The sequence below is a fragment of the Hyaena hyaena genome, unplaced genomic scaffold (assembly GCF_003009895.1).
Source record: "Hyaena hyaena isolate Hyena2069 unplaced genomic scaffold, ASM300989v1 scaffold_70, whole genome shotgun sequence".
NCBI classification, from domain to species: domain Eukaryota; kingdom Metazoa; phylum Chordata; class Mammalia; order Carnivora; family Hyaenidae; genus Hyaena; species Hyaena hyaena.
Window position 1 is genome coordinate 2594403 of NW_024080701.1, and position 25192 is coordinate 2619594.

The 25192-nt window shown below is 45.4% G+C and overlaps 1 protein-coding gene across 1 annotated transcript in view; it reads right to left on the reverse strand.

Moving 5' to 3' along the window:
- PLA2G4E (phospholipase A2 group IVE) overlaps positions 1 to 18189 on the reverse strand; it is a 56354-nt gene extending 38165 nt beyond the window's left edge. The window contains exon 1 of the mRNA XM_039232869.1: positions 17305 to 18189. Coding sequence (XP_039088800.1) covers positions 17305 to 17487 — 183 coding nt within the window. The 5' untranslated portion in view covers positions 17488 to 18189. The remainder of the gene's footprint in view (positions 1 to 17304) is intronic.
- Positions 18190 to 25192: the final 7003 nt, after the last annotated feature.

Sequence of the window (25192 nt, forward strand, 5' to 3'; positions counted from 1 at the left end):
CGACTAAGCCACCCAGGCGCCCCTCCATCAGACTGTAACTCTTTAAGGGTAGACACATTGCTCATTTTGTTCATCAACTAGAAGCACCTAACTCCACCAGTCAAGGAATGGTTTGATTGCTAGGCCACATTCACACACTGGAATATTACACAGATGTCCACAGAGATGAAGTGGCTAACATTTGCTGAATGTCTACAAAGTGACAAAGTCTATTCCACATATTTTATATTACCTGTGAAGTAGATATTATTATTATGTCACTAAAAAAAAAGAAACATGGAGAGGATAAGTAAGTTGCTCAGGGTCACCATGCTAAGTGACAGGGCTGCGATGCAAGTCAGTCTGACCCCAGAACTTCTGGCTGTAACTACACATATATCAGGAGATGTATCTTAATATGTTGAGATGTGTTAGGATTTCCCACCAACAAGCTAGACATGAGTCCATTTCATGATGAGATACAAAATGATACAAAATAAGCATAAACAAGACAAAAAATAGGGGCTTCTGGGTGGCTCAATTGGTTAAGCATCTGACCAGCTCAGGTCATGATGTTAAGGTTCGTAGGTTTGAGCCTCACAACGGGTCATCTGCTGTCAGCACAGAGCTTCGCATCATCTGTCACCCTCTCTCTCTGCCCCTCCCCTTTCTCTCTCATAAATAAACAAACATTTAAAAAAGATATACATATTTTTAGGGTATCTGGGTGGCTCAGTCAGTTAAGTGTCTGACTTCAGCTCAGGTCACGATCTTGCAGCTAGTGAATTTGGGTCCGCATCAGGCTCTGCACCAACATCTCAGAGCCTGGAGCCTGCTTCACATTTTGTGTTTCCCTCTCTCTCTCTCTCTGCCCCTCCCCTTTCTCTCTCATAAATAAACAAACATTTAAAAAAGATATACATATTTTTAGGGTATCTGGGTGGCTCAGTCAGTTAAGTGTCTGACTTCAGCTCAGGTCACGATCTTGCAGCTAGTGAATTTGGGTCCGCATCAGGCTCTGCACCAACATCTCAGAGCCTGGAGCCTGCTTCACATTTTGTGTTTCCCTCTCTCTCTCTCTCTGCCCCTCCCCCACTCATGCTCTGTCTCTCTCAAAAATAAGTAAACATTTAAATATTTTAAAAAATATATACATATTTTTAAAAAAACATGACAAGAAAGAATCTTCATCCCAATGTAGATAGTATTTATAGTCTTAATTTTGTCAGTAGATCTGGCTGACAAATATTTTCCATTCTTCTTGATAACGAAATGTTAATCCTCAAAGTACTTTCATCCACAACTCCACATTTCTCAATCTTGGGGAGTTCCTGCTACTAAAAGTTGTGGCCTCTCATTTCAACTAGATGACAGGTGTTATTTTCCAGCTCCTGACTCTCTCTCACGTAGCAAGACTGGCTGGAGCCTTTTCTACACTGCATTTACACTTTGTCACTGGTCACCTCTGTGAGGATGACACTGCCATTGTCTTAAACATGGAACATGGTATAGTTGATTAAGAGTCTAGCTTTAAGGTGTCACAGACCTGCATGTGAATACTGCTTCTGCTACATATCAGCTTCATGAACCTGGGTAAATGTATCCCTATAAGCTTGAGTTTCTCCATCTGCAAAATGGAAAGCATAATGATTTCTACCTCATGGGGTGGTTATGAAAAACTAAATGGGATGAAGGTCTTGGTATATGGCCGACCTTCAGTTAGTGATGGTTTTGCCACAAAAAGTGTGATACACGGTAATATCAGAGACACCAAGACAGCATCCCTGCCCAAGGAGCTCCAATCTAATTGGTTAAGACAGGAAGGTCACAAAAGTGCTCTTAGGATGATCCTGTCACGGATGAGGAAGAGAGGCATGAAAATATGCCACTCAGAGAGCATGACCATCCTGGGCTGGGAAGGTCAGAAGATGCTGCATGGCATAGGGAGAACTTGCACTTGCCTTTGGAGGAGGGGTAGGGACCTGATGAATAAAGTAGGAAAGGGCATTTGTGTCAGGCAAGATAGCATGAGCAAGGGTATGAAGACTCAGAAAGGAGATGAAAGGAGAAAGTCCTGGATATCAAGCGCGAGAATCATGATTGTTTGTTGGCAGTGATAACTCATGGAAAGTTTCTGAGCAGAGTGTTTAAGAAAGACAGCAAATCCCGCTCCTATGGGTAGAACACATGACCATCAGCACTGTGTGATCTGGGTGAGCTGGAAGGCAGGTGCACCTCTTTGATCAGCCTAGTGTGGCTCCTTGGGGCAAGCCATGGTCTACAAAAGGTCCCTGATAAACACCTCTCCCTCTTCACCTGTGAGCAATGCTACTGGGTCTCATGCTATCCAAATGCCCTATGGGTTCCAGTGCCATGCAGACTGCCTCAGATTTTCTAGCTGTCACTATGAACCTAAGGGACTAGGGCTGGGGAAAGACAAAGACCTGCTTGTCTGTGGAAGAGGGGAGGAATCCAGAGCAGGTCTGTAAGTCTTCTTCTCTTCCTTTCCCTGCACCCTTCTCTTTTGCCTTGCTATCCCACAGGCCTCTCGGGCCAAGCCTATGGGAACCTGCAGGGCAGATATGGGGGGTGCGGAACTCCTGGCTTCTCCCACAGAGGGATGACAAGTGGCCCTCACTTTCCTTGGTCCCAAGCTGGCTGACCAAGCATCCCCCAAACTCTGCCAAGTCTCTTGCAGCCAGGGCACTGGGTGGGGGTAGGGAGGGACTCCTGACTCCACAGGGAGAGAACTGGGGGAGGGTTCTAGCAAGTTCAGCTCTGGGGTAATGTGTCAGGGTGAGCTTGTACTGGTGCCATTGTTTATATTTATTTTTTATTAAAAATTTTTAAATGTTTATTTTTGAGAGAGAGAGAGAGAGAGAGAATGAGTTATGTGGGGGGGAGGGCCCAGAGAGAGATGCAGACAGAATCTGAAGCAGGCTCCACGCTCTGAGCTGTCACCACGGAGCCCAATGTGGTGCTCTAACTCACCAACTGTGAGATCATGACCTGAGCCAGAGTTGGATGCTTAACCGACTGGGGCACCCAGGTGCCCCTTGGTGCCCTTGTTTTAAGAACTATATCCAATGGCTCTAGTCTATTCCATTCACTGGTGCCGTCTTTGGACTGAATTTGGTTACAGCCAAGTTCTAGCAGAGGAACATAATTCCCCATGGGCTCCATCTGGGTCAAGTGACCAAGGTTCTGCAGTCACTTCCCAAGAGCTGTTCCCTACCATATCACAGGCCAGAGGACATGGGGATGGGTGGTGTTGGCCTGAGAGGGTCTGTGAGCAGGAGATGCCCTCATGCCAATTCCTGGGTTGGACAGGTCCCAGCAGAGCTGAGGAATGCCTTGGCTCCCTACTGATATCAAGGTCAGTGTTCAGGGAGGCGCTGTGGGGTGGTGGGCAGAGCCCTGGGCTGGAAACCAGGAGCTGTGGGCTCTACTTCCAGCTCTGCAGGATGATACACTCTCTCCAGGCCTCACTTTCCTCTTCTGTAAAATGGGAGGTTGGACCAGGTCAGTCCGGAATCCTAGGAGTGGGGCCTGGCATCTCTATCTTTTCATTATCTCCGGTGACTCTGAGACACAGCTACGACAAGACCACAGAACCAGGGAGCCTCAGTGTCCTTGCTGGCTGCTGACTAGAGGGGTCTGGCCTGCCCTGCAGCCCCCTGAGGCCTCACCATGCTTGGGCATCAGTTCAGACTGAGAATAAATGGGGGATTCTCAGGTCCTTCTGAATAAGCTGTGACAGACACCAAACTGTAAACACAGCGTGGTTGATGCCAGAAATGAACAGTCAAGGATATGGTCAGGGAAGTGCTGAAAGTGACTAAAAGTAGGTTGATATTTGGTGAGGGGGATGAGAGACATGAGGAGGGCGCTGGGGGCGAGTGAAAACAGAGCCTGTGGTCTGTTCTCACTCAGCAGGATCCAGGGCTGTGACTCCTCTTACCACCTCTTCCCCCAGGTGCAAGTGTGAGTGTGAAGGTGTGAGTGTGGTGTGTGCGCTTGGGAGGAGACGCACACGTGCTCTTTCTTGCGGGGTTACCCTGAGCCCCCACTGGAAAATAAAGTCCTGTCACACCGGATTAGTGGCATCTGCCCCTGGGGGCCTGGAATGGGACCCTAAAGACTCACTTGCAGCTGTCCCCACCAGCCTCAGCCCTGCTTGCTCTGCCACACTCAGGGATCATGTAAGCCTTGTAGCTGTTCAGGCCAAGCACCCTGAGGATTTGGTTGCTTTTGACGTAGTGATCAGGGTTTGAGTTAAAGAAACTGCACTGAGGAAGTGGAGAGTGACTGAACTGGCTCTCTGACACTTCCAGGCCACTCCCACCTGGCTTCTTACCCTCCTCTGCCCTGCCTAGCCCTCTTACAAGTTCTGGCTGGTTGGTGGCAGGTGGGCTCTGGGGCCCAGGGCCGGGGCCTGGGCCTGGAGAGTGGCGGGGAGCTGCCTGGAGGGTGCACGGGCAAAGGGCACTCCTGGTGGTGGAGTGGGTGGGGCTGGGCCTCAGGGCTGACTGCTGTAATCTAGGCCGCACCTGGCGAGGAAGACATGGGTAAGCCAAGCACAGCAGGTAGAAGGGACCCTTGGGTCTGTGAGCAGCAGAGAGGAGTGGGAGCCCTTTCCCTTCCTGGAAGCAGTCTGGAAGAGCCGCCTGGTGCTGCTAGCCGGGTCCTCCAGCTCTGTCTGCAGTGGGGCCTGGAGGGGGCTGGGCTCAAGCCTCTCCTGTCCCCAGTGCCTGGGAGCTGGCAGCATTGCAGCCATACCCTGCCACGTGCAGGTGCCACCTCCCCCCACCCCACCAGTTCTGAGGTTAAGGGGTGATTGAGTCCATATGTGGGATCCTGGTGAATGGACATAATGACCCCTAAAATCCCCTTCCCCTTCGTCTGATAGAAGAACACTTGGGATCTTATGCGACTGTCGTGGGGAATCTTCCTCCTTCCTTGGAGGTGCCTCCCCTACCATCTGTCTGGCCCGTCAGCATCCCCATCTTCTTAGATTCACTGATTGGTTCAGGAACAATTCAATTTCCTCCCACTTCTTTTTAGGGTTATATGGGTGGGCAGGGGTGGTGGTGGTGGAAATGAGTGAGAGGGAGGGAGAGAGAGCTATTATACTCTTTTCTCTAGATTATGAACTCTAAGAAACTAGGTAAGGAAGAGGGAAGCTTTGAGTTACTGTTACCACATGGAAGCCCCTAAGCTAATGTAGGGGCGCCTGCGTAGCTCAGTCAGTTGAGTATCAGACTCTTGATTTAGGGTCAGGTCATGATGCCAGAGTTGTGGGATTGAGTCCTGCATAGGATTCTGCACTGAGCATGGAGCCTGCTTGAGGTTGATTCTCTCTCTCTCTCTCTCCCTCCCTCCCTCTCTCCCTCCCTCTCTCTCTCTCCCACTTATCCTCTCTCTCTAAAAGTTTTTTTTTTTTAAGAAAAAAAAAAAACTAAGCTGACATAGAAAAAAGCAAAGTTGAGATGGGGAGAAAAAGGGAAAGTTCTGAGGATGTGTTCTGGACCACTAGATCCAGCTATGCCTGAAGCCCACATATACCTGGACTTAACAACCCCACAAGACAATAAAGACATCCCCCCACCCAGCCCAACTTATGCTTATTTGAATCCAGCTTCCATTACTCTGCACTTGTGGCTGAAGGAGTTCTGGCTAACTCACCTGACTACCACCTCTGTGGCAGGTCTCTATTTGGGATTCTCCATTAGGGAGAGGGGAGGCGAGAACTACCTGGGGTTGTGCCCCTTCTGTCTCCTGAACTGAGTCCCTTATGTCATCAAATTAGGGAACCCAAATCTCCTCCAGGACACATGGAGGGTGGGAGGTACATGCCTGTGCTTTTGTCTTCAGGGGCCTGTTTGGGAGGAAACGGGAAGAGAACCTTTCCAAGTTCTTTCATCTGCCCCAATCCCTCCTCTTGTTCCTAGGTCTCTTGTTGGTCTTTGACTCTGCAAGTCAACCCTATAATACATCTACCTCCCACTCACATACTTACTGCCTTTGTGACACTCCAGCAGAGGTAAGCCTTTCCTTGTCACGGGAGGATTGACGATCACCTTCACCATTCCATTTCAATACCAGGTAAACTGGGATGGGGAAATAGCTTTGGTTACTGTCCCTGTTTAGAGCTGGGATAGAGGAAGCTCACCCCGTCACCTGCCTGGGGGTGGAACGAGGCAGCCATCCTCTCCCGTGAGTAAGGCTGAGTTGACGGAAGGGGGAGGGAAAAAGCAGGCACGATGGGGCAGGCCCAGGAGATAATGAATAAGAAGTAGCAGGTGGCAGAAAGACCAGAGGAAATGGAAATCATATCCTAAGCCAGCTGGGATAAGAATCCACATATGAGCTCAACATTTGACCTTTGGGATGACCTTTCAACCCAAAGACGTCCAGCTGAGAGAGGATGGAAAGAGGGAAGAAGAAATTGCTTTCAGGCCCAAATAAAACAGTCTCCCTGCAAAGCACGTCTTCCCAGCTTCACTTATAATTTCAATTTCTCCTTTTTAAAAAAGTATTAAGCAATTTTATGACATAAAAAATGTACAGGGAATAATAAAGTAAACATCTATGAATCAACTACCCAGAGTTAAAAATAAAACAGTGGTAACACAGTGATTTCCCCTCTCTCCGGGGGTGGGGGGGGATCACAACTCTGGATTTCTAGTCATCATTCAAAGGCATTTCTTTATTCTTTTTCTTTTAAAAAAAATTAAATATTTATTTTTGAGAGAGAGAGAGTGAGCTGGGGAGAGGCAGAGAGAGAGGTGGGCAGGATCTGAAGCAGGCTCTGTGCTGACAGCAGCAAGCACAACCTGGGGCTAGAACTCATGAACCGTGAGATCATGATCTGAGCCAAAGTTGGATGCTCAACTGATTGAGCCACCCAGGTGCCCCTCTTTACTCCTTTTCTAAATATGTCTGTATTTCTAAGTTCTATTTGGTATCACTTTTCATGTTTTAGACTTTATATAAGGGATATCACAAAGGATATGTATTCTACAGTAAACTTGGATTTTTCCCCCAACCAGATATTATGGTTATAGGATTTGCCTAAGTATAGATCTGGCTCCTAGACTTTTCGTGGCTATAGAGTATACCACAGTTTATCTACACATTTTTGTGTGATGGATATTTAAGTTGTATCGAAGTTTTGCTATTGCTATATTTCATCAATTCTAAGGCATGTATTTTTCACATTTAAAAATCTCTGAATTAAGAGATACTTATTAAAAACAACAGTGGGAAGGCACATGGGTGGCTCAGTCAGTTAATCATCTGACTTCGACTCAGGTCATGATCTCATGGTTGGTGAGTTAGAGCCCTGCATTGGGATCTGTGCTGACAGCTCAAAGCCTACAGCCTGCTTCAGATTCTGTGTCTCCTTCTCTCTTTCTGCCCCTTTCCCCCTTCACACTCTGTTTTTTTTTTCTCTCTCTCTCTCAAAAATAAACATTTGAAAGAGAGAGACAGAGACAGACACGGAGCATGGGCAGGGTAGGGACAGAGAACAATGGAGTCACAGAAGCAAGCTCTAGACTCTGAGCTGTCAGTACAGGGCCCAATGCGGGGCCCAAATTCACGAGCTGTGAGATCATGACCTAAGCCAAAGTCAGATGCTTAAACAACTGAGCCACCCAGGCTCCCCAACATAAATTTTTCTTAAAAACACAACAACAGTGGGTTATGCTTTAATCGGCAATATATTCCCTTAGTGAATGTTGCACCTTAGATTCAATGAAGAATATTACCAACAACACTACTGTGAGTGTTCCTGTATGTGTTGTGTTTCTTTAGTGTACATCCCCCTGGAAGTAGAAATTGCTCGGTTATAAGGTATATTACCACCTATTTTACTAGATATTGCCAAATTGTTCCCCAAAGTATTTTTACTAATTTATACTCCCACCACCATGGAAGAGGGTTCCCGTTGGTGTATATCCAGAATTATCCACTGACTTTCTGAGTTTTGTTAATCCGGTGGGTATGAAATCATATCTCATTGTGGTTTTAATGTATATTTCCTGACTATTAGTAATCTTGGGCATCCTTTCAAGATCCTTTACTTTTTCTCACCCTTATTCTTGGGACTCTGTCGATTCCCCTGCCTAGTCCTTCTCCACCATAGTCAAACCAATCACCATCAATACTTATCAGGATACAACAGGAATCATTAGAATCTATAAAACTATTTATGCCCAAGTAATTCTACTCTTGGAAACTCACATTGAGAGAAGAAAATGATACATGCCTAAAAATGTTAATTGCATCTAAATTTTTAATGGTTAAGAGTTGGAAATCATCCAAATGCTCAATATTGGTAGATATATTAATAAGTAATGGCATATTCCTATGATTAAATTCTATGCAGTCATTAGAAGAGAACTATAGGAGCACCTGGGTGGTTCAGTCAGTTAAGCATCTGACTTACGATTTCCGCTCAGGTCATGATCTCACTGTTTCATAGATTAGAGCCCCAGATGAGGCTCCTTTCTCACAGTGACGAGCCTGCTTGGGATTTTCTATCTCCTCTCTCTCTCTGCCCCTCACCACTCGTGTACCCTCTCTCTCAAAATAAATAAATAAACTTTTAAAAAAAGAAAGAGAACTATAAAAAGAATGTATGTATGTGTCTCTTTGAATTTAGGTCATAATAAGGATGGCTGATTGAAAAATAATCAAAAATCATAAATTTTCCTATAAAAATCATAACCACAAGAGAAAATGAGATCCCATTTACAATAGCAATGAAAATATAATAAGTAAACCCGGGGGGAAATAAGTAAGAGATTTACATGTGAAAATGAGAGCATTACAAATTAATGGATATGATGTTGGAAAATTAACTACTTTCTTTTAAAAAATTTTTTTAACATTTATTTATTTTTGAGAGACTGAGAGAGACAGAGCATGAGCAGGGGAGGGGCAGAGAGAGAAGGAGACACAGAATCTAAAGCAGGCTCCAGGCTGTGAGCTGTCAGCACAGAGCCCCATTTGGGGCTCAAACCCACAAACCATGAGATTATGACCTGAGTTGAAGTTGGACACTTAACCAACTGAGCCATCTAGGTGCCCAAAAATTAACTACTTTCTAAAAAAATAACTATTTTGCCATCTGGAGAAAGAATAAACTGGATCCATACCTCACTCTTTACACCAAAATAAATTCCAAAAATAAATATAACCTAATTAGTTATTGCTTTATCGTCATTAGTGAGGAAACAAGACACAAAACTGAGATGCAATAAAGGAAACAAACTGATACTTCTGTCTATATACATGTTAAATTTCTCTGTGTCAAACATAAATAATAATAAAAGGCTAATTTGTTAAAACATTTGTCCAATTCATCATGAAGGGCTAATTTTCCCAGTAAACAATGAGTTCCTTCAAATAAATACTAAAAAGCAAACAATGCAATAGAAAAACTGATTAAAGATACAAACATCATGGTACTTAAGCATACTTCAGCCCCTCCCCAACTTTGGTAAAAACTGGAATCACCTGGAGATCATTAAACAATTATTGATGCCTGGCTCCCAGACTGATAGAATCAACGGGACATGTGAGTTGGACACTGAAATTTGTTCAAGCTTCCCTGGTGATTCTAATGTTCGATAAAGTCGGGATCACCAGAATATGCAATAAGTGTATAAAATATTACCACTAATAATAAGACTCTAAATTAAAACAATGAAGTGATTCCATTTTCATCTATCAGATTGGCAGGCATGAAAATTTGATAAGGCTTCACGTTGGTCAGGGTGTGGGGAAGACTACAGGACTTTGTTGATAGAATATAAATTGGCACAGTTTTTTGGAAGGCAATTTGGTAATCTTCATTAATATTTAAAACTTGCATGAACTTATATTCAGCAATTCTATTTCTAGGAATTTATTGTACATAAACTCTTGCACAAATCCCCAGAGATGTTCGATGTAGCATTATTCCTGTAACTGCTTTTTATTTCTGTTGTTGTTTGTTTGCTTAGCTTAACAAGGGCTATGACTTAGAAGCCACTAATGGATGGAGATAGAAGTCATCCCCTCCTGACTATATCAATGGCATCACTCAGACCCTGCTGAGTGGAGCTGGTAGTACTCTTCCTTAGGAATCTCATTGCATCCATAAATTTATGTAGGAGCAAAGAAGTCTGTTGGTGGAAAAATAAGGTTGGGACCCTAACCCCTTTCCACTGGGTATTCAAATTATTGAAATGTATATGAAGAACTGAGGAGATCTTCAAGAAAACTGTTGAGGTCAGACGGACGGTAAGGAAGGACAATAGGAGTCCCAGAGAGGAAATGCCCATAAAGATGAGAGGAGGTTGGACCAGTGTCTGGGACTCAGTTTTAGGGCTCAGTTGATTGGGATCCAAGGCACAGGAATCATGCTGAAACTCCATGTCGAAACCTTGCTATGATGGGTCTACTTGTGGGGGAACAGATTCCCGGTATGGTTGGGTTGAGAGAACCTTATCATTACCAGGTGATAATTGGTAATCTGGTAACTTTGCTGAGGGGCTCTCCTCATTATTCCTGTCAGGGCAGGTGCATTCCTTAGTCTGGGCAAGTCAGCAGAGATACCACTGTAGACAAGTCTAGAGTCAGCAGACAAGTGAGAGGGAAACTACCTCAACGACAGGGACACCGGCCTGGGAATTCTCTGAGATGCTTGGAGTGGAATCTTGGGGAAACAGTGCTATCTTTCTGCCAAGCTGGCAAAGAAGAGAGAGAGGTATCATTGTAATTTGCATATTAATGGCAGGTTTTCCAGGCTTTGAGGTAATATTCATAGCATCAAAAATTGGCAGATAGGATCATGCTTGGATGATGTGATGATAATTGTAGCTATTTTTTAAAATCTTTTTTCTTTTTAATTTTTTTAATGTTTGTTTATTTTTGAGAGAGAGAGAGATGGAGTGTGAACAGGGAAGGGGCAGAGAGAGGGAGACACAGAATCGGAAGCAGGCTCCAGGCTCTGAGCTGTCAGCACAGAGCCCAACTTGGAGCTCCAATTCACAAACTGAGATCATGACCTGAGCTGAAGTCGGAGACCTCAACTGACTGAGCCACCCAGGTGCCCCTTTAGACCCTTTTTTCTAATAGCAAAGGAAAATGATTAGTATTTGCTGATAGGTAGGAAAATTTTACAATATGAGCTCAATATTGCATGTATACGTGTATATATATATGTGTGTATATATACATAAATAATACAGGTTTCTATGTACGTATGTACATAGAAAAAAGAACTGAAAGGAAATATTTAAGGGTTCAAGAAGTTATCTCTGGATGATGAGATTATTAGGAATGCTTATTTTCTTTATTATACTTTAAACATTTTCTAATGTCTACACTGAACCTGTGTTACATGTTCTTGATAGAAAACCAACTTTTAGAAAAAGTAGAATTATTATATGTTAAATAAATAAAATGATTGTATGTTAAATAACTTATTATATGTTAAGTAAATAAAGAGGGAAAGAAAACTGCCATATTTCATGCTATGTGCCAGGTCACCATACCAGATATCTGCCTATGTCAGCACAGGTATATTCTTTTATGCAAATTCTCTGAGAGCAACAGGAAGCCCAGAGTAAGGACAGAGTCAGGCAGGTCTATTCGGGGGAGGAATTCTTCCTCAAGTGCTCAGAGGCCCTCTCCTCTTCCCACCTCACCATCTGGATCCTCCTCTTTGCCCCAGCTGGGACATCCACCAGAGGACAAGACAGAGAACAAAGCCACAGCTCATGGAAAACTTGACCAAAGCAGATAGCAGAGCCCAGGACAGCAGGGTCTTGAAAGTGCTGAATATGGTAACTGACTCAGGTCAGTCAAGGGCTGTCAAGTACAGAAAAGGATTAAATTGATGTGTCACGCCTGATGGTAGAAATGGGCTTTTGTGGGTGGGTACACTTGACCTCAGTATAAGAAAGAACTTAGTCATATAGGAAGTATTAAATTTCCATTGCTGGAATTATGCAAAGGGCTACCTGCCCAGAAAGCACAGAAGAGACTCCCCTGCTGTGCAGGAGATTGCTCTAGAATCCAGATGATCTGTTTTAGCTTTGAGATTCTGTTACTCTCCATCCAGCCTTGCCCTTATCCAGGGGACATTTGTTAATCCTTTCAACTGCTTGAAAGGCCTGTGGGAGAAGCTTTGTTGCCTAACATCGAAACAACTCCCATGGTGGAAATTTCACTAGGAAGAAAGGGGAGGGAGGGGCAGGGTCAGCCTGACCTGGTGGGGGAGATATTAGGGGAAAGTGGGCCTTCAGGTCCCCATAAGTCAAGTTCTGTAGATGGCTGTCCATTCCACCTTCCTCAGACCCAGCCCTAGCACTCACCTCGCAGGGCAACTTTGACAGAAATATGGAACTTTTGTCCTGCATGGCTCTCACCTGCCCATTGACACACCCTCATAAGTAGCAGGTATTGACACAGCACCTGCAATGTAGAAGTGGAAGATACCAAAACCAAACCAAACCAAACAAACCATCAAACAAACAACCACCACCTCCACAAAGCAAAGAGGCTCCTGAAAAATACCCAACAGCAACAAAATATCACAGCCCAGCTGGAGACAGCACCCACTCAGGCAAATGTAGAGGAAAGAATAAGAGTTCTGGAGTTGGAAAGGCTTGAATCCGTATCTTGGCTGTGTAGCCAAGGCAATTACTAGCTGGGCAGCATTAGGCAATTACTTTATCTCTCTGAGGTTCATTTTCATAATCTGTAAAGTGACGTTAATAGTACCTATTTCACAGGATTGTTGTAAAAATATGTACACACACACATATGCGTACATGACTGGCACGCAGAGTCTGGCAGATCATAAACCTTAATAAATTATAGCTATTGCTCTCTTTATTATCTTCACGATGAGACAAATAAATTGGAAAGAACTAGCTATAAGAGCACGTGGAAGGCAAAGAACTCCAGTCGGAGCTGGACAAGTCCAGGAAAGCTTTGTTCACGGATGGCAATGCGCTTTGAGTACCTCTTAGTGCTAGGTGCTATGTACGCGTTCTGGGTGTCAAAACAGATGTGGCACCTGCTCTTGCATGAAGTATGGTTGCTAGGCAATGAACAAGGAAGGAAAAAGGAATTTATAGTCATAAATTGGGATAAGTCTATTCAAGGAAGAGCACAGGGTGTTATTAAAGACACTAGCAGTGGGGTGTCTGGGTGGCTCACTCGGTTTAATGTCTGACTTTTGATTTCAGCTCTGGTCATGATCTCATGGTTCATGAGTTTGAGCACCATGTCAAGGTCTATGTTGACAGTGCAGAGCCTGCTTGGGTTTCTCTCTCTCTCTCTCTCTCTCTCTCCTCCCCCCCCCACCTCCACTTGCTCTCTAAGAAACTTAAAAAAAAAAAAAAAAAGACACTAGCAGAGGGAACCCAATTTCGATTGAGGGAAGAGTCAGGGATGACCTCTTGAAGGAAGCAGTCTTTTTTTAAAACTTTTTTTCACATTTATTCATTTTTGAGAGGCAGAGAGAGACTGAGAGCACAAGCTGGGGAGGGGCAGAGAGAGAGGGAGACACAGGCTCTGTGACACAGGGTTCAAACTCACAAACCACAAGATTATGACCTCAAATGCTTAACAGACTGAGCCACCCAGTTGCCCCATTGGGAGAAGCAGATTTTAAGCTGAAACTAAAGGCAGTTCAGAGTTAGCCCCCTGTGGGCTGCAGGCACAGCATGTGCAAGGTGCTGAGAGGTGGTAAAAGCTGGTGCATCTAGGAGCTGAACATGTGTGTCTGGAGCTTGTAAGTACGGAGTGACTGGGTAAGAAATATCTGGGAAGGTGGGCAGTTGGGTGAATTACATGAGGCCTGAAAGACTTGGTAAGGATTTGGTACTTTATCTTAAGGATTGTATGCCACTGATGGATGTTAAGCAGAGAAGTGATGTGAACGAGATCACTGGCTACCATGCGGGGAGTGGAGGGGACCAGACTGGAAGTAGGAAGGTGAGCTGCAGTGGTTCAGATGGGAAATGGTGACTTGGGCCTGGGTGAGGGGCAGAGATGGACAGAGTGGTGGGATGCTAGAGGGATTTCGGACCCTACGTAGTAGGAAGATGGATTAGACATGAAGGGTCAGGTAGGGGCATCCAGTGGGCTTCAGTCACTGTGCAGGGAAAGGTGTAACCATAGAGGTGGTCCCGAAGGGCGATCCACCAAGTAGCAAAGTAGAGGGCAGGTGGGGAGAGACTGGGGAACTGAGCCCTCAGCTGGGGCTGAAAGGAAAGGCAGCAGGAGGGTGGAAGGGAGAACATTCCAGGAGGGAAGCTGCAGAATCCAGGAGAGGAGCTGGGAATGAGCTTGCCTCATGCCGGGCACCGAGTCTGTGAGCCCTGCTGGGAAAGAAGGGTAGGTATGGGGCCACGGGGCGTGTGACAGGAGCAGGGAAGCGGCAGGGGTGTGGCCTGATTTCGCCAGGCCTCTGGAGCTGGGAGGTAACAGCCTTGATGTCAGAGATAATGGGAGCTGTGTGGGCTCCCAGGTCAGCAGCCAGGCAGTGGCCCATTTTGCAATGCTCCAGGTCTGTGCCAACAAGACATGAATAAGTGGCACAAAATTTGTGCTTTTTACTGATAACCTACTCTGCTGATAGTATGGGATGTTTTTAGAGAAAATCTCTTGGCTCCCAGGATACCACCTCCTCCTTGGCTCCTTCTGGCCTCAATGGCCGGCTCTTCTGCCTCCACCGGGCATCCCAAAGGTGGGGCGCAGAGCATACAAACTCATGCCTCTTCTCTTCTGTCTCTTCACCCCATCCTTTGAGATGCCTGACAGGGGCTCCAGTCAGTTAAGCATCCAGCTTTGATCTCTGCTCAGGTCATGATCTTGCAGTTTGTGAGATTGAGCTCTGCATCAGGCTCTGCACTGACAACACAGAGCCTGCTTGGGATTCTCTCTCCCTCTCTCTCTGCCCCTCCCAGCTTGCTCTTTCTCTGTCTCAAAATAAATAAACAATTTAAAAAAATTAAAACGCCCAAGACAGAAATCTCCAGTCCCCTCTACCTCAACCAATATCTACCTTGGTGTTCCCCAGGTGAGTAAGGGTACCTCCCACTTATTAAGGCAAAAACCTAAGAGGCATCACTGATGTCTTATTTCACATCTGATCTATCAGTAAGTCCTGTAAGTTCTACCTCCAGAAAAATCCAGAATCTGTCCACTTCTACTGTCCACCGCTACCACCCCAATCAAGCCTCCACCATTTCCTCCTGGACTACAGCTAAAGCCTCCTCATCTGTCTCCCTGTTTCCCGCTTATCTGCCAGGCAGCCCATTCTCCAAAGATCAGCCAAAGTGATCTGTGTAAAACACAAAGTCGACCCTCATATTAAAACCCCCCAGTGGCTATGCATTGCTTCAGAACAACACAAGAGCCACCTCTGTAGCATCTGAGCCAGCAATAAGACTCTGACCTCATCTACCACCAACTTCTCCCTCTTTCCCTGCTCTCTGTTCCCCCAAACACACTGGTTTTCTCTGTTTCTGGAACAGATCAACCTTGTGCTCATCTTATCAGGGCCTCTGCATTTAGAATTTGCTCTCTCTGGAACATTTTCCCACCATTCTTCTCACTGTTCAGGTCTTGGTTCAAATGTTACCATCCTACTGAGGTCCCCTCCCTGCTGCCAGTCTGACACTATCACATATTTTGTTCTGCTGTCTATGACACGGAAAGAGTCATCTATTTACTCACTGTCTTGCTCCCCCATTAGAATGTAAATTTCAGGAGTGCTGGATCTTGTCTGACCTGCTTAGTGTTCCATCTCCCACTCCTATAGCAACACTAGGAACACTGGGGGAACTCAATAAATATTTGTTTAACCAATGAATAAGTGCTCCAGACGTGGTTCCTGGTCTTGAGATGAGAGAGGGGTAACAAGCCACAGGAAGAGTTACCTAAGAATCCTGTGCAGGAAATGGTGACTCTGAAGACTGCTTCAGACATAGTCTGATAAACTAATTTTCGCTGAAGTATTGCTGGATGACAATGTGCTACCCAGTGAGGCTGGCCTCTAATGGGGCACTAGAAAGACAAAGGCATAATCCACATGGTGGTTCGAGAGGAAAACGCTTTAAGGCCTAGTACGGAGGACAGATGAGGAGACTGGTGGGTGCTCCCTGAGGACTAGAGGGTTACAGGAAGGGTGGGAAGGGTGTGGGGCAGGGAGGTTGAGGGAAGCACTAAGGTGGGAGACTTGGCCACTCTTTACTTGTGACTCTGAGGGGAGTCACTGGCAGGGGTCCTGGTGATTGTATGGGGCCGTCAGCCCAGTCGAGAGGTAGGGTGGTATCCTTGGGAGAACTAGTCATCTCCCAGCAGCCCTCAGTCACCAGTGTGGTGGATGCTGGTTGACAACCACAGCTATGAAGTGGGGCCTACTGGGGTCAGGCAAATGACCCTATGGTCAAGGCCCATGATGGACCCACCAGGCTGGGGACAGACAGAGGGTGAGGCAGAAGCAGAAGGGTCTACAGGAGGCAAAGAGACCAGTGCTCCCTATGAGTGAGGCCTAGGCCCACAGAAGGAAGAGGCTTACTGCTACACAGCTCAGCCTGGCACTGCCTGGCACTGCTGAGACTGTAGCTGCCAGAGGGATACAATGACATTGCCTCCTCTCCAGTCACTGAGCAGGAGGCTCACACCCTCACCCAGAGTAGAAGCTGGTGGACAGATCTGGATCCACTGATAATTACCTAAAGACACTGGTCAATTTTTGTAGCCCACTAAATTAGCAACAGGACTTCTTTATTCAAGGTTTTCTCGTCACTGACCAATAGGTGGGGCTCCTGAGGAAGGCCAAACCAGTGCATTCTCCCCAACATTTAGGGACCTGCTCTGCGAAACTGCGGTTTGAGCACCTACTCTGTGCCAGACACCTTGCTGGGTCCTCGTCCACTCTCCTCAGGAGCATACTAATAGAAATATCCTCCAGCTCAGATCTCCCTTGGACTAGCTGTGTGACCTTAACCCCGCTGAACCTTGGTCTAGTCATTAAACGGAAATGCTAATCCCTCCCCAGCAGGGTGTCAGGCACTTAGAATGTACTCAGTAACAGGTGTCTTTGTTTTAGTTAACAGCTCTTGGGGTCAAGGAGGCAGGTGAGGACAGGTGAGTGGGGTGAGGGTGAAGGGATTCTTCTGGGAAAGAAGGTAATTAACAAAAACGCGGCTTCTTACCTCTACAGCAATGCAGGTGATGTTATTCAGAGCCAGAAAAGTGGGGGTAAAATTTAAGAGGCTAGGAACCCTCTTGCCAGGCACGCAGACATACCTGAGAGCCCCAAAGGACCATGGGAAGCAGAGCTGGGAGATGGGGAGTTTCCAGGTCCCTTGCGTGCTCAAACTCACTGACATTTCCATCTGACCTGCTCTCTTCTTCAGCCTCTTGTAGGCTCTGTGAGGCGAACACGTCAGTTCCCAGGCCAGGACAGCCTTCGGAGCTCTGGAGAGTCATTCCGGCAGCGGCCCCTTCTCTGGGACTCAGTACAGGCCCTGTGGGGGTGGGGCTAGTCCTTCACGGCGAAGTGTCTGGACATCCTCAGGAAATTTGAAGGGAGTTTCGCAAAAATATGGAAGCAGTGCCGTTGGATTCCTCCCAAAGATAAAAAAGCCTGATGAATTACTAAGGAGGTGAAAGAAGTCAGGGCTTAGCTAAAGGAATCCCACATCTCTGTGAATATGTCACCCAATCTGGACCTGTTTTGGTGAAGAGAACGTTCTTGTGCTGTGTGAAAAGTCTGGAGGGAGCTGGAATTACCCTCCCCTAGGGTGGCTCTTGGTTAATGGAGGCCTTCACTGCTGAGCTAGCATCCAGGCTCAGACACAGCTCCTCACTGCTCAACAGCTATTTTTAACAATGTGAAACTCAAGATGTCGGTGGGGAGGGCAGGAGGAGGCGGGGCTAGAGGTGGAGTTGCTGAGGCTATCTGGCCCCTGATGGAGGTGAAGCCACTCTCTGGCTCTTGCCTGACACCCCTGCATCTCCGTATTGAGCCCTGAAAATAGATACCTGGCCTGGTGTTCAGGGATGACGGAGAGGGTACAGTCCAGAAGAGAAAATAATTAGCTTTGTCTCTCATTTGAGCTCTTTGATTTAATATAGATGCTGTGTCTAGCGCTGAGAGAGAATGCCTCAAAGCTCTGTGGTAAAAATAAAAACACTATACTAAAACAAAAACCAAACCCTTGATGTGTTCTGTTTACAAGTGCTTTAAATTTTTTTTTTTTAAAAAGTGCTTTAAAATGTACATTCAGGGGCTCATTGGGTTAAGTGTCTGTCTTTGGCTCAGGGCATGATCTCCCCGGTCTGTTCTTTGTGGTTTCAAGGGCGCATTGGGCTCCCTGCTGTGCTTGCAGAACTCGCTTCAGATCCTCTGTTCCCCTTTCTTTCTGCCCCTTCCCTGCTCCTTCTTTTTCTTACTAAAATAAAATAAAATAAAATAAAATAAAATAAAATAAAATAAAATATGTGTTCAAGGGGCGCCTGGATGGCTCAGTTGGATGAATGTCAGATTCTTGATTTCGGCTCAGGTCATGACCCATGCAGGCTTTGCACTGCTTCAGATTTTCTCTCTCTCTGCCCTCCCCCACTCACACTCTCTCTGTTTTTCTCTAAACAAATAAATAAATAAATAAATATACATTCAAAATGTGTGTCTTTTCATCTCTGTGTGTCGGCTCTGAGTGATCCAGCAACCTCCCTAGATGGGACACCCCATCAGCTCCCCTGTTTCAAGTCTCAGCGTCTGACACTTGTATTAGAAGCAATTGTGGAGATGGGGTGAAATTAAGGTGGGTGGGCCTTACTTTTTAAATTTCTCCAAAAACAAGTCAAAGGTGGTGATTATAGTTAATAATGCTGTTTTGTGTGCTTGAAATTTGCTAAGAGAGTACATGCTAAATGTCTCACTGCACATGCATGTGCATGCGAATGCACACACACAGTGGTAAGTATGTGGGGCGACTGATGTGTTAGTTAACTTGATCGTGGTAATTGATTTACAATGTGTATGTCTATCACATCATCACGTTGTACACCTTTTAATAATAACCTTGAACAACCTAAATATATACAATTTTTATTTGTCAATTGTATCTCAATAAAGCTGGGGGAAAAAAGAAGAAATGAATCAGAAGGTGATTAGACAGTGTCCCTAGTGTTACAGTAGCTGAAACTGCCAGCCACTAATGTAGCTTATACTTGAGTCCTGGAGCCCCTCCCTGCAGACCCTCTGGGGCATAAGTGCTGGTGGGGGCTCCCCCTCCCCACAGTGGCAAGCTCCTGAGAGAAGCCCTTACACCTTTTCCAGATCTGTGTCGGGGAGTATCTGAATGTGTTATTCCTTTGGAAATGTTTGTAATGCACACCTGGGTGGCTCGGTTAAGTGTCCAACTTCATCTCAGGTCATGATCTCATGGGTTCATGAGTTCAAGCCCCCCGTGGGGCTCTGTGCTGACAGTGCTGAGGCTGCTTGGGATTCTCTCTCTCTCTCTCTCTCTCTCTCTCCTCTCTCTGCCCCTCCACAAGTTGTGCTTTCTCTATCAAAATTTAAAAAAAAATGTTTATAAGGAATGTCTCCAGGCTTCCTCTGCTTAGTCCCCTGCAAAATCCACCTCCTACACATTGCAAATAAAAGGCAAGCAAACGCACTTCAACCTCAGCCTAAACACACGGTCTTGCTCTGGCAGCTTGTGTACAGAAATCCCTGAAGGCCCCAGCCCCCTCCCCACCTGTCCGGCAGAAGTTCCCACTCCCCTGCAGCATGGCCTTCACCTAATTCCTGGTGAAGCTGCCCCAGGATGGCTTAAATCAGCATTGTTCCTAACAGAAAGTGTGTTCTGAACTTAAATATATACACAATCAAATATTTATAACGGCTCCCCGCCCCCGCCCGTGTCAGCTGGTCTTTCTGTGCTCATATCTGTGTGTGTGGCCTTCTCCCTCATGAAAGGAAGGGAGTCTGTTTGAGCAAAGTGCTCCACACAGGACAGGGGCTTGGTAAATGGTAGTGAGAGAGGACACGATGGAAAGATGATTCAAAGAAGTAACAGCATTTTTTTTTTAATGTTTTATTTATTTCTAGGAGAGAGAGAGAGAGACAGTATGAGTAGGGGAGGGTCAGAGAGAGAGGGAGTCACAGACTGAAACAGGCTCCAGGCTCTGAGCTGGCCGTCAGCACAGAGCCCGACGCGGGGCTCGAACCCACGAACCGCGAGATCATGACCTAAGCGAAAGTCGGACGCTTAACCGACTAAGCCACCCAGGCGCCCCAGAAGTAACAGCATTTAAGGGTGAGCGGTGACAGAATAAACTGAGGCAGTTACTTGGGATAACACATGTGGCCCCAATAGGTGGTCTTAATATGCATCTGTTTTACAACGTGGAGGAAGTTTTGACTTCGTTCTGTTAAATATAAGCATTTTAATGAGAAGTATACTAATGTTGATGAATTTTTTCTAGAAAATGTTTTATGAGAGGCACCTGGGTGGCTCAGTCTGTTGCGCCTCTGACTCTTGATTTCGGCTCAGGTCATGATCTCGCAGTGTTTGTGGGATTGAGCCCAGGGTGGGTTCTGCACTGTCCCCACATAGGCTGCTTGGGATTTTCTCTTCCTTTCTCTCTGCCCCTCCCCAGCTCATGCTTGCTCACATATTCTCTCTCTCTCTCACAAAATAAATAAATAAATAAACACTTTTTAAAAAAGAAAAGAAAATGTTTAATGAGAAAAGCCCAAAATTGAGAATAGGAGTGGGAAACGGAAATCAGAGAAGGGGAGGGGAGGCCTATATTCCTGTTCATTCCAATTGCTTATAATGGGAGTGTATTTTTAAATTGACATAAATTTAATTTTTATGTAAATTTAAAATTTAAAATAAAGGGAAATTTCCAGAGCAAATTCAATTAAGCCAATTTAATTTCTTGATCAATTTTCATTAAAAAAAATTTTTTTTATGTCTTTATTTTGAGAGAGAGAAAGAGAGAGAGTCAGAGAGCGAACAGGCAAGGGGCAGAGAGAGGAGACACAGAATCTGAAGCAGGCTCTAGGCTTTGAGCTGTCAGCATGGAGCCTGGGGTGGGGCTCAAACCCACAGACTGTGAGATCATGACCTGAGCTGAAGTCCGACGCTTCACTGAGCCACCCAGGCGCCCCTCTTGATTTTCAATAGAATAATATTGAGCTGGTTTCTATTTACTTTCATTGGGATCAAGTCTTTTCAGTGGACCATGGAAATTTACCTATTATAGTGGCAGGCAGGACAAGGTTTTCCTCTATTTGTCTTAAGTTCTTGGCTAGAGCTCTTGAATAAACTCAGGGCTGCTAGAGAGGAGGTGGGTGGGGGGATGAGTTAAACCAGCAATGGCCATTAGAGCACTGGGTGTCACATGTAAGAGATAAATGAATCACTGGGCTCTACCCCTGAAGCCAAGACTACACTAATTTGAACTTAAAAAAAAAAAAAAAATTAACAAGAGGAAAACACAAATTGGAAAACAAAACAAAACAAAACAAAAAACCAAACCAAATCGTACAAGGGAACTCTCACAAGAAAAACGAAGATCCGAAGAAATAGAGCCAAACACTGACAGACTAAGTTGGACAAGCGGTAGTAAAATGTGGCAAGACAAAGGGGCTTGATCTAGGGCAGTTAATCACGGAAAAGTAACCAGAAAGATAAGGGTTAGTTTAACCAGGTTTGCTGGAAAGATTCCTCTCTGCCTCCACATCTCAGCTCTGGTGATAAGAATGTTTCTTTCTCCCTGTTAGAGACGCCATCTTCCACGGGGGAGTTCTAGCTCTAGCTTTCAGGAAGGAAAAGAAAGGTCAGGTAACCTCTAGCACCTGGTATGTAAGTGCTTTTGACCAAAAATAATCAATATACCAGAGCAGCAATTTTGGGGTGGCAAATCTGGTTTCCTTCAATAGCTTCACCTTAGGGAATTTTCTTTTCTGGCCACTATTTCTTAACAAGTCTCATTTTTGCCAGGTCATTATTTTTATCCCCAAAATATGATTCTTTAGAAGTTCACCATGTAAAATTGTGGCTGTTGTTGGTTTTGTTTTTGCTTTGGTTATTCCTAAAAGTCCTGATCACTAGAAATTGGATAAATGACTGATAATTTGTTGTTGCTTTTTTTAATTGCAAAAGAAAAGGCATTTCCCACAGTATGGTTAAAATAGCAGGAGGCTTTGTTAGATTAAAATAGTCGTTTAGAATATGGGAGTTCCTATGCATGAAAAAACAAAAAAGCATCCTCAGTTTCTAAGGGCAAGTTCTTTAAGGAAATAAACTTTCCAAAGAAAGCCCCCTTACTGAGAAATGGAGAAAAACTTGTAAAGAAGGGGTTTCTCAAACAGTATAGCACTATCAAACTACCTCATAATACGTTTTTTTATTAGGCTCATTGTGGGGTGCTTGGGTGGCTCAGTCAGTTAAGCTTAGGTCATGATCTCACAGTTTGTGAGTTTGAGCCCTCATTGGGATCTGTGCTGACAGCCCAGAGCCTGGAGACTGCTTCAAATTCTGTCTCTCTCTCTACCCCTCCCCTGCTTGTGCTCTGTCTCTCTCTCTTTCTCTCTCTCAAAAATAAATAAACATTTAAAAAATTTTTAAGTTAGACCTATTGGTGTTAAAATTAGAATTTTTGGAATTGGCTCATGGCACATTTAATTAATTGTGTAGGTATCATTGTATGTCCAGGTTTGGGGAGCAGTGGACTTACTTTATAAGTGTTAGATCTACCTGTGGCCTTCAATTTTAGGGAAATGAAAAAATTCACAAATATAAATATAATACACATAATAATACATATTATTTACATGAACAATGGTCATCTCATATTGTTAGGAGGACTGTCTTTTCTCAAATATCTATATCTAGCAAGAAGGGAGGATTTGACAGAGTAGTTGGGGACGGTTATTAGGAGAAAGAATACCAATAGCATTTTTTTTAACCATTAGATTTATTTTATTTTATTTTTTCAAAGTTTATTTTGGAGAGAGAAAGTAGGGTAGGGGCAGAGAGAGAGAGAATCTGAAGCAGGCCCTATGCTGACAGCAGGGAGCCTATATGGGGCTCAAACTCACAACCATGAGATCATGACCTGAGCCAAAGTCAGACGCTTAACTGACTGAGCCACCCAGATGCCCCAAAATAATACTGTTTCTATATTTACCCCAGAAGGAGCTGGAGATATTTGCAAAGGGCTTACAGTGGAGCCTGGCGCCTGGGAAGCCCTGGGAGCACACCAGCTGCCAGTGTTGTCAGCTGTGGGCTTGTGTTCCTGAAGCCACTTTGGTTTCAGGCAACAAGAGCCCACTTCATTTTGCTCAGAAAAGACTCTGTCAAAAGGAGCTGGTTTATCTTCAGCCATGGATACAGGAAGGTAAAAATCAATTAGAATATCTCCTTACAGGTCCATGGAAAAAGTATTCGGTGACATCAGGAAAGTCACAAAAGGCTTGCTGCTTCTCCTGTCACCCTGACACACCAGACCTTGGGGAAAGTGGCTGTGAGCTCATGCAAACATCATGAACTCAGGAACCCAAGGTGGGTCTGAACCAGGAAATTGGCGGGGCAAGCCCAAACCACCTGCCTTGTGGGGAGTGGAGCCAGTGGCTCTGTGCTCTGAGAAGCCCACTTAGCTTCATTTCCCAAGAGGAAGCAAAGGGGCAAACCCGGCAGCAGATGCCAGTGGGGTCCTCGTTCAGCCGACCCAGATCATCCAGCAGTATTTCACCATCAGCACTGAGGGACCAGAGCGGGGGACTGTAGGCCAGTGCTGGCATTGCCCGTGCTTCAACAGTGACACCATGTGGCACTGAGAGCAAAAATAGCTGAACATCTTGGCTGAAGGAAGATTGTTTAATTTCTTCTCCTCAAGATTTTAATGGCCAAAACTGCTCCCTCCCCCACTTCGGACCAGCAAGCATCCTTGGGTATTTTGTGGTTTTTCACTGATGGGAGAAATCCAGGAAAGAAAGACATATTTCTAAGCTCTGCTAGGTGGAGGCTTGACGTCAACTACCTTGAGAATTAGAAAGAACATAATCTCAGTTTGAAGCCCTAGCTAGGGGGTGATTATATATTGTTACCTTGGGCACTAACCGCCACCCCTGATGTAGACTAAGGTCATATAAAACACCAATGTCAAGTTGTGAAAACTTCTCGACATCCAGGAAGAGCTCTCATCCCCTTCCCGGATGAGATGGACTCAGGATGCTCACACTTACTCCAGAAGACAGCGAGCGCCCCTCCTCTTCCTGTGGCCTCCTCCAGTAGGCTTCCTGTCATCCGCCCAGTTGCTCAGTGGATTAGTCAGGGCTGTTTCAGCTGTAGGTATCAGGAGCAAGTTTAAGCATAAAGAGCAATTTATTGCCTCATCTAGCTGGGAGAGACACTGGATTAGTTCACGGCATTGAGAAATGAAGATCTTGGGAAGTCAAGGAAGGATAGAATCTGGGATTTAGATTTAGAGCAATGGAACTCTGTCTCTGTCCTGCTCACATGTCCTATTCCTCTGCTTCTCTTTGCTTTTGTCCCCATTCTCTCCTCATGTAGATAGTCCCCCTCTACTTGTGGGGGATATAGCGCTTGGCACCCCAAACGTAGTAAGCCCCACATCAAGGGAGAAGCTTTTTCAGCAGGCACCCTTATCCTAGAGAAGGGCTCCCATCAGCCTGGCTGAGTTTAGTATAGGCCCCAGGGCCAATCCCCAGTGTCAAGGAGATGTCATTTTGTGATAGGCCAGTCCCTGTCACACCCTCTTGCCTGAGGCCACTGGGCAGGGGTTGTTAAAAGAGAAGAGTGATGAGAACACTTACCCGGTGAGCACAAATTGAACAGTCATAGAGCCCACTATGTGGATGCTGGTATCCCCAGCATTTTAAAATAAACTCTTTAAAAAAATTTTTTTAACGTTTATTTATTTTTGAAAGAGGGAGAGAGACAGAGCATGAGCATGGGAAGGACGGAGAGAGGGAGACACAGAATCCGAAGCAGGCTCCAGGCCCTGAGCTGTCAGCACAGAACCCAATGCCGGGCTCGTAAACACGAGCAGTGAGAACATGACCTGAGCTGAAGTAAGATGTGTAACTGACTGAGCCAATCAGGTGCCCCTAAAACAAACTTTTAATTGAAGCTTTATGTACATATAGAAA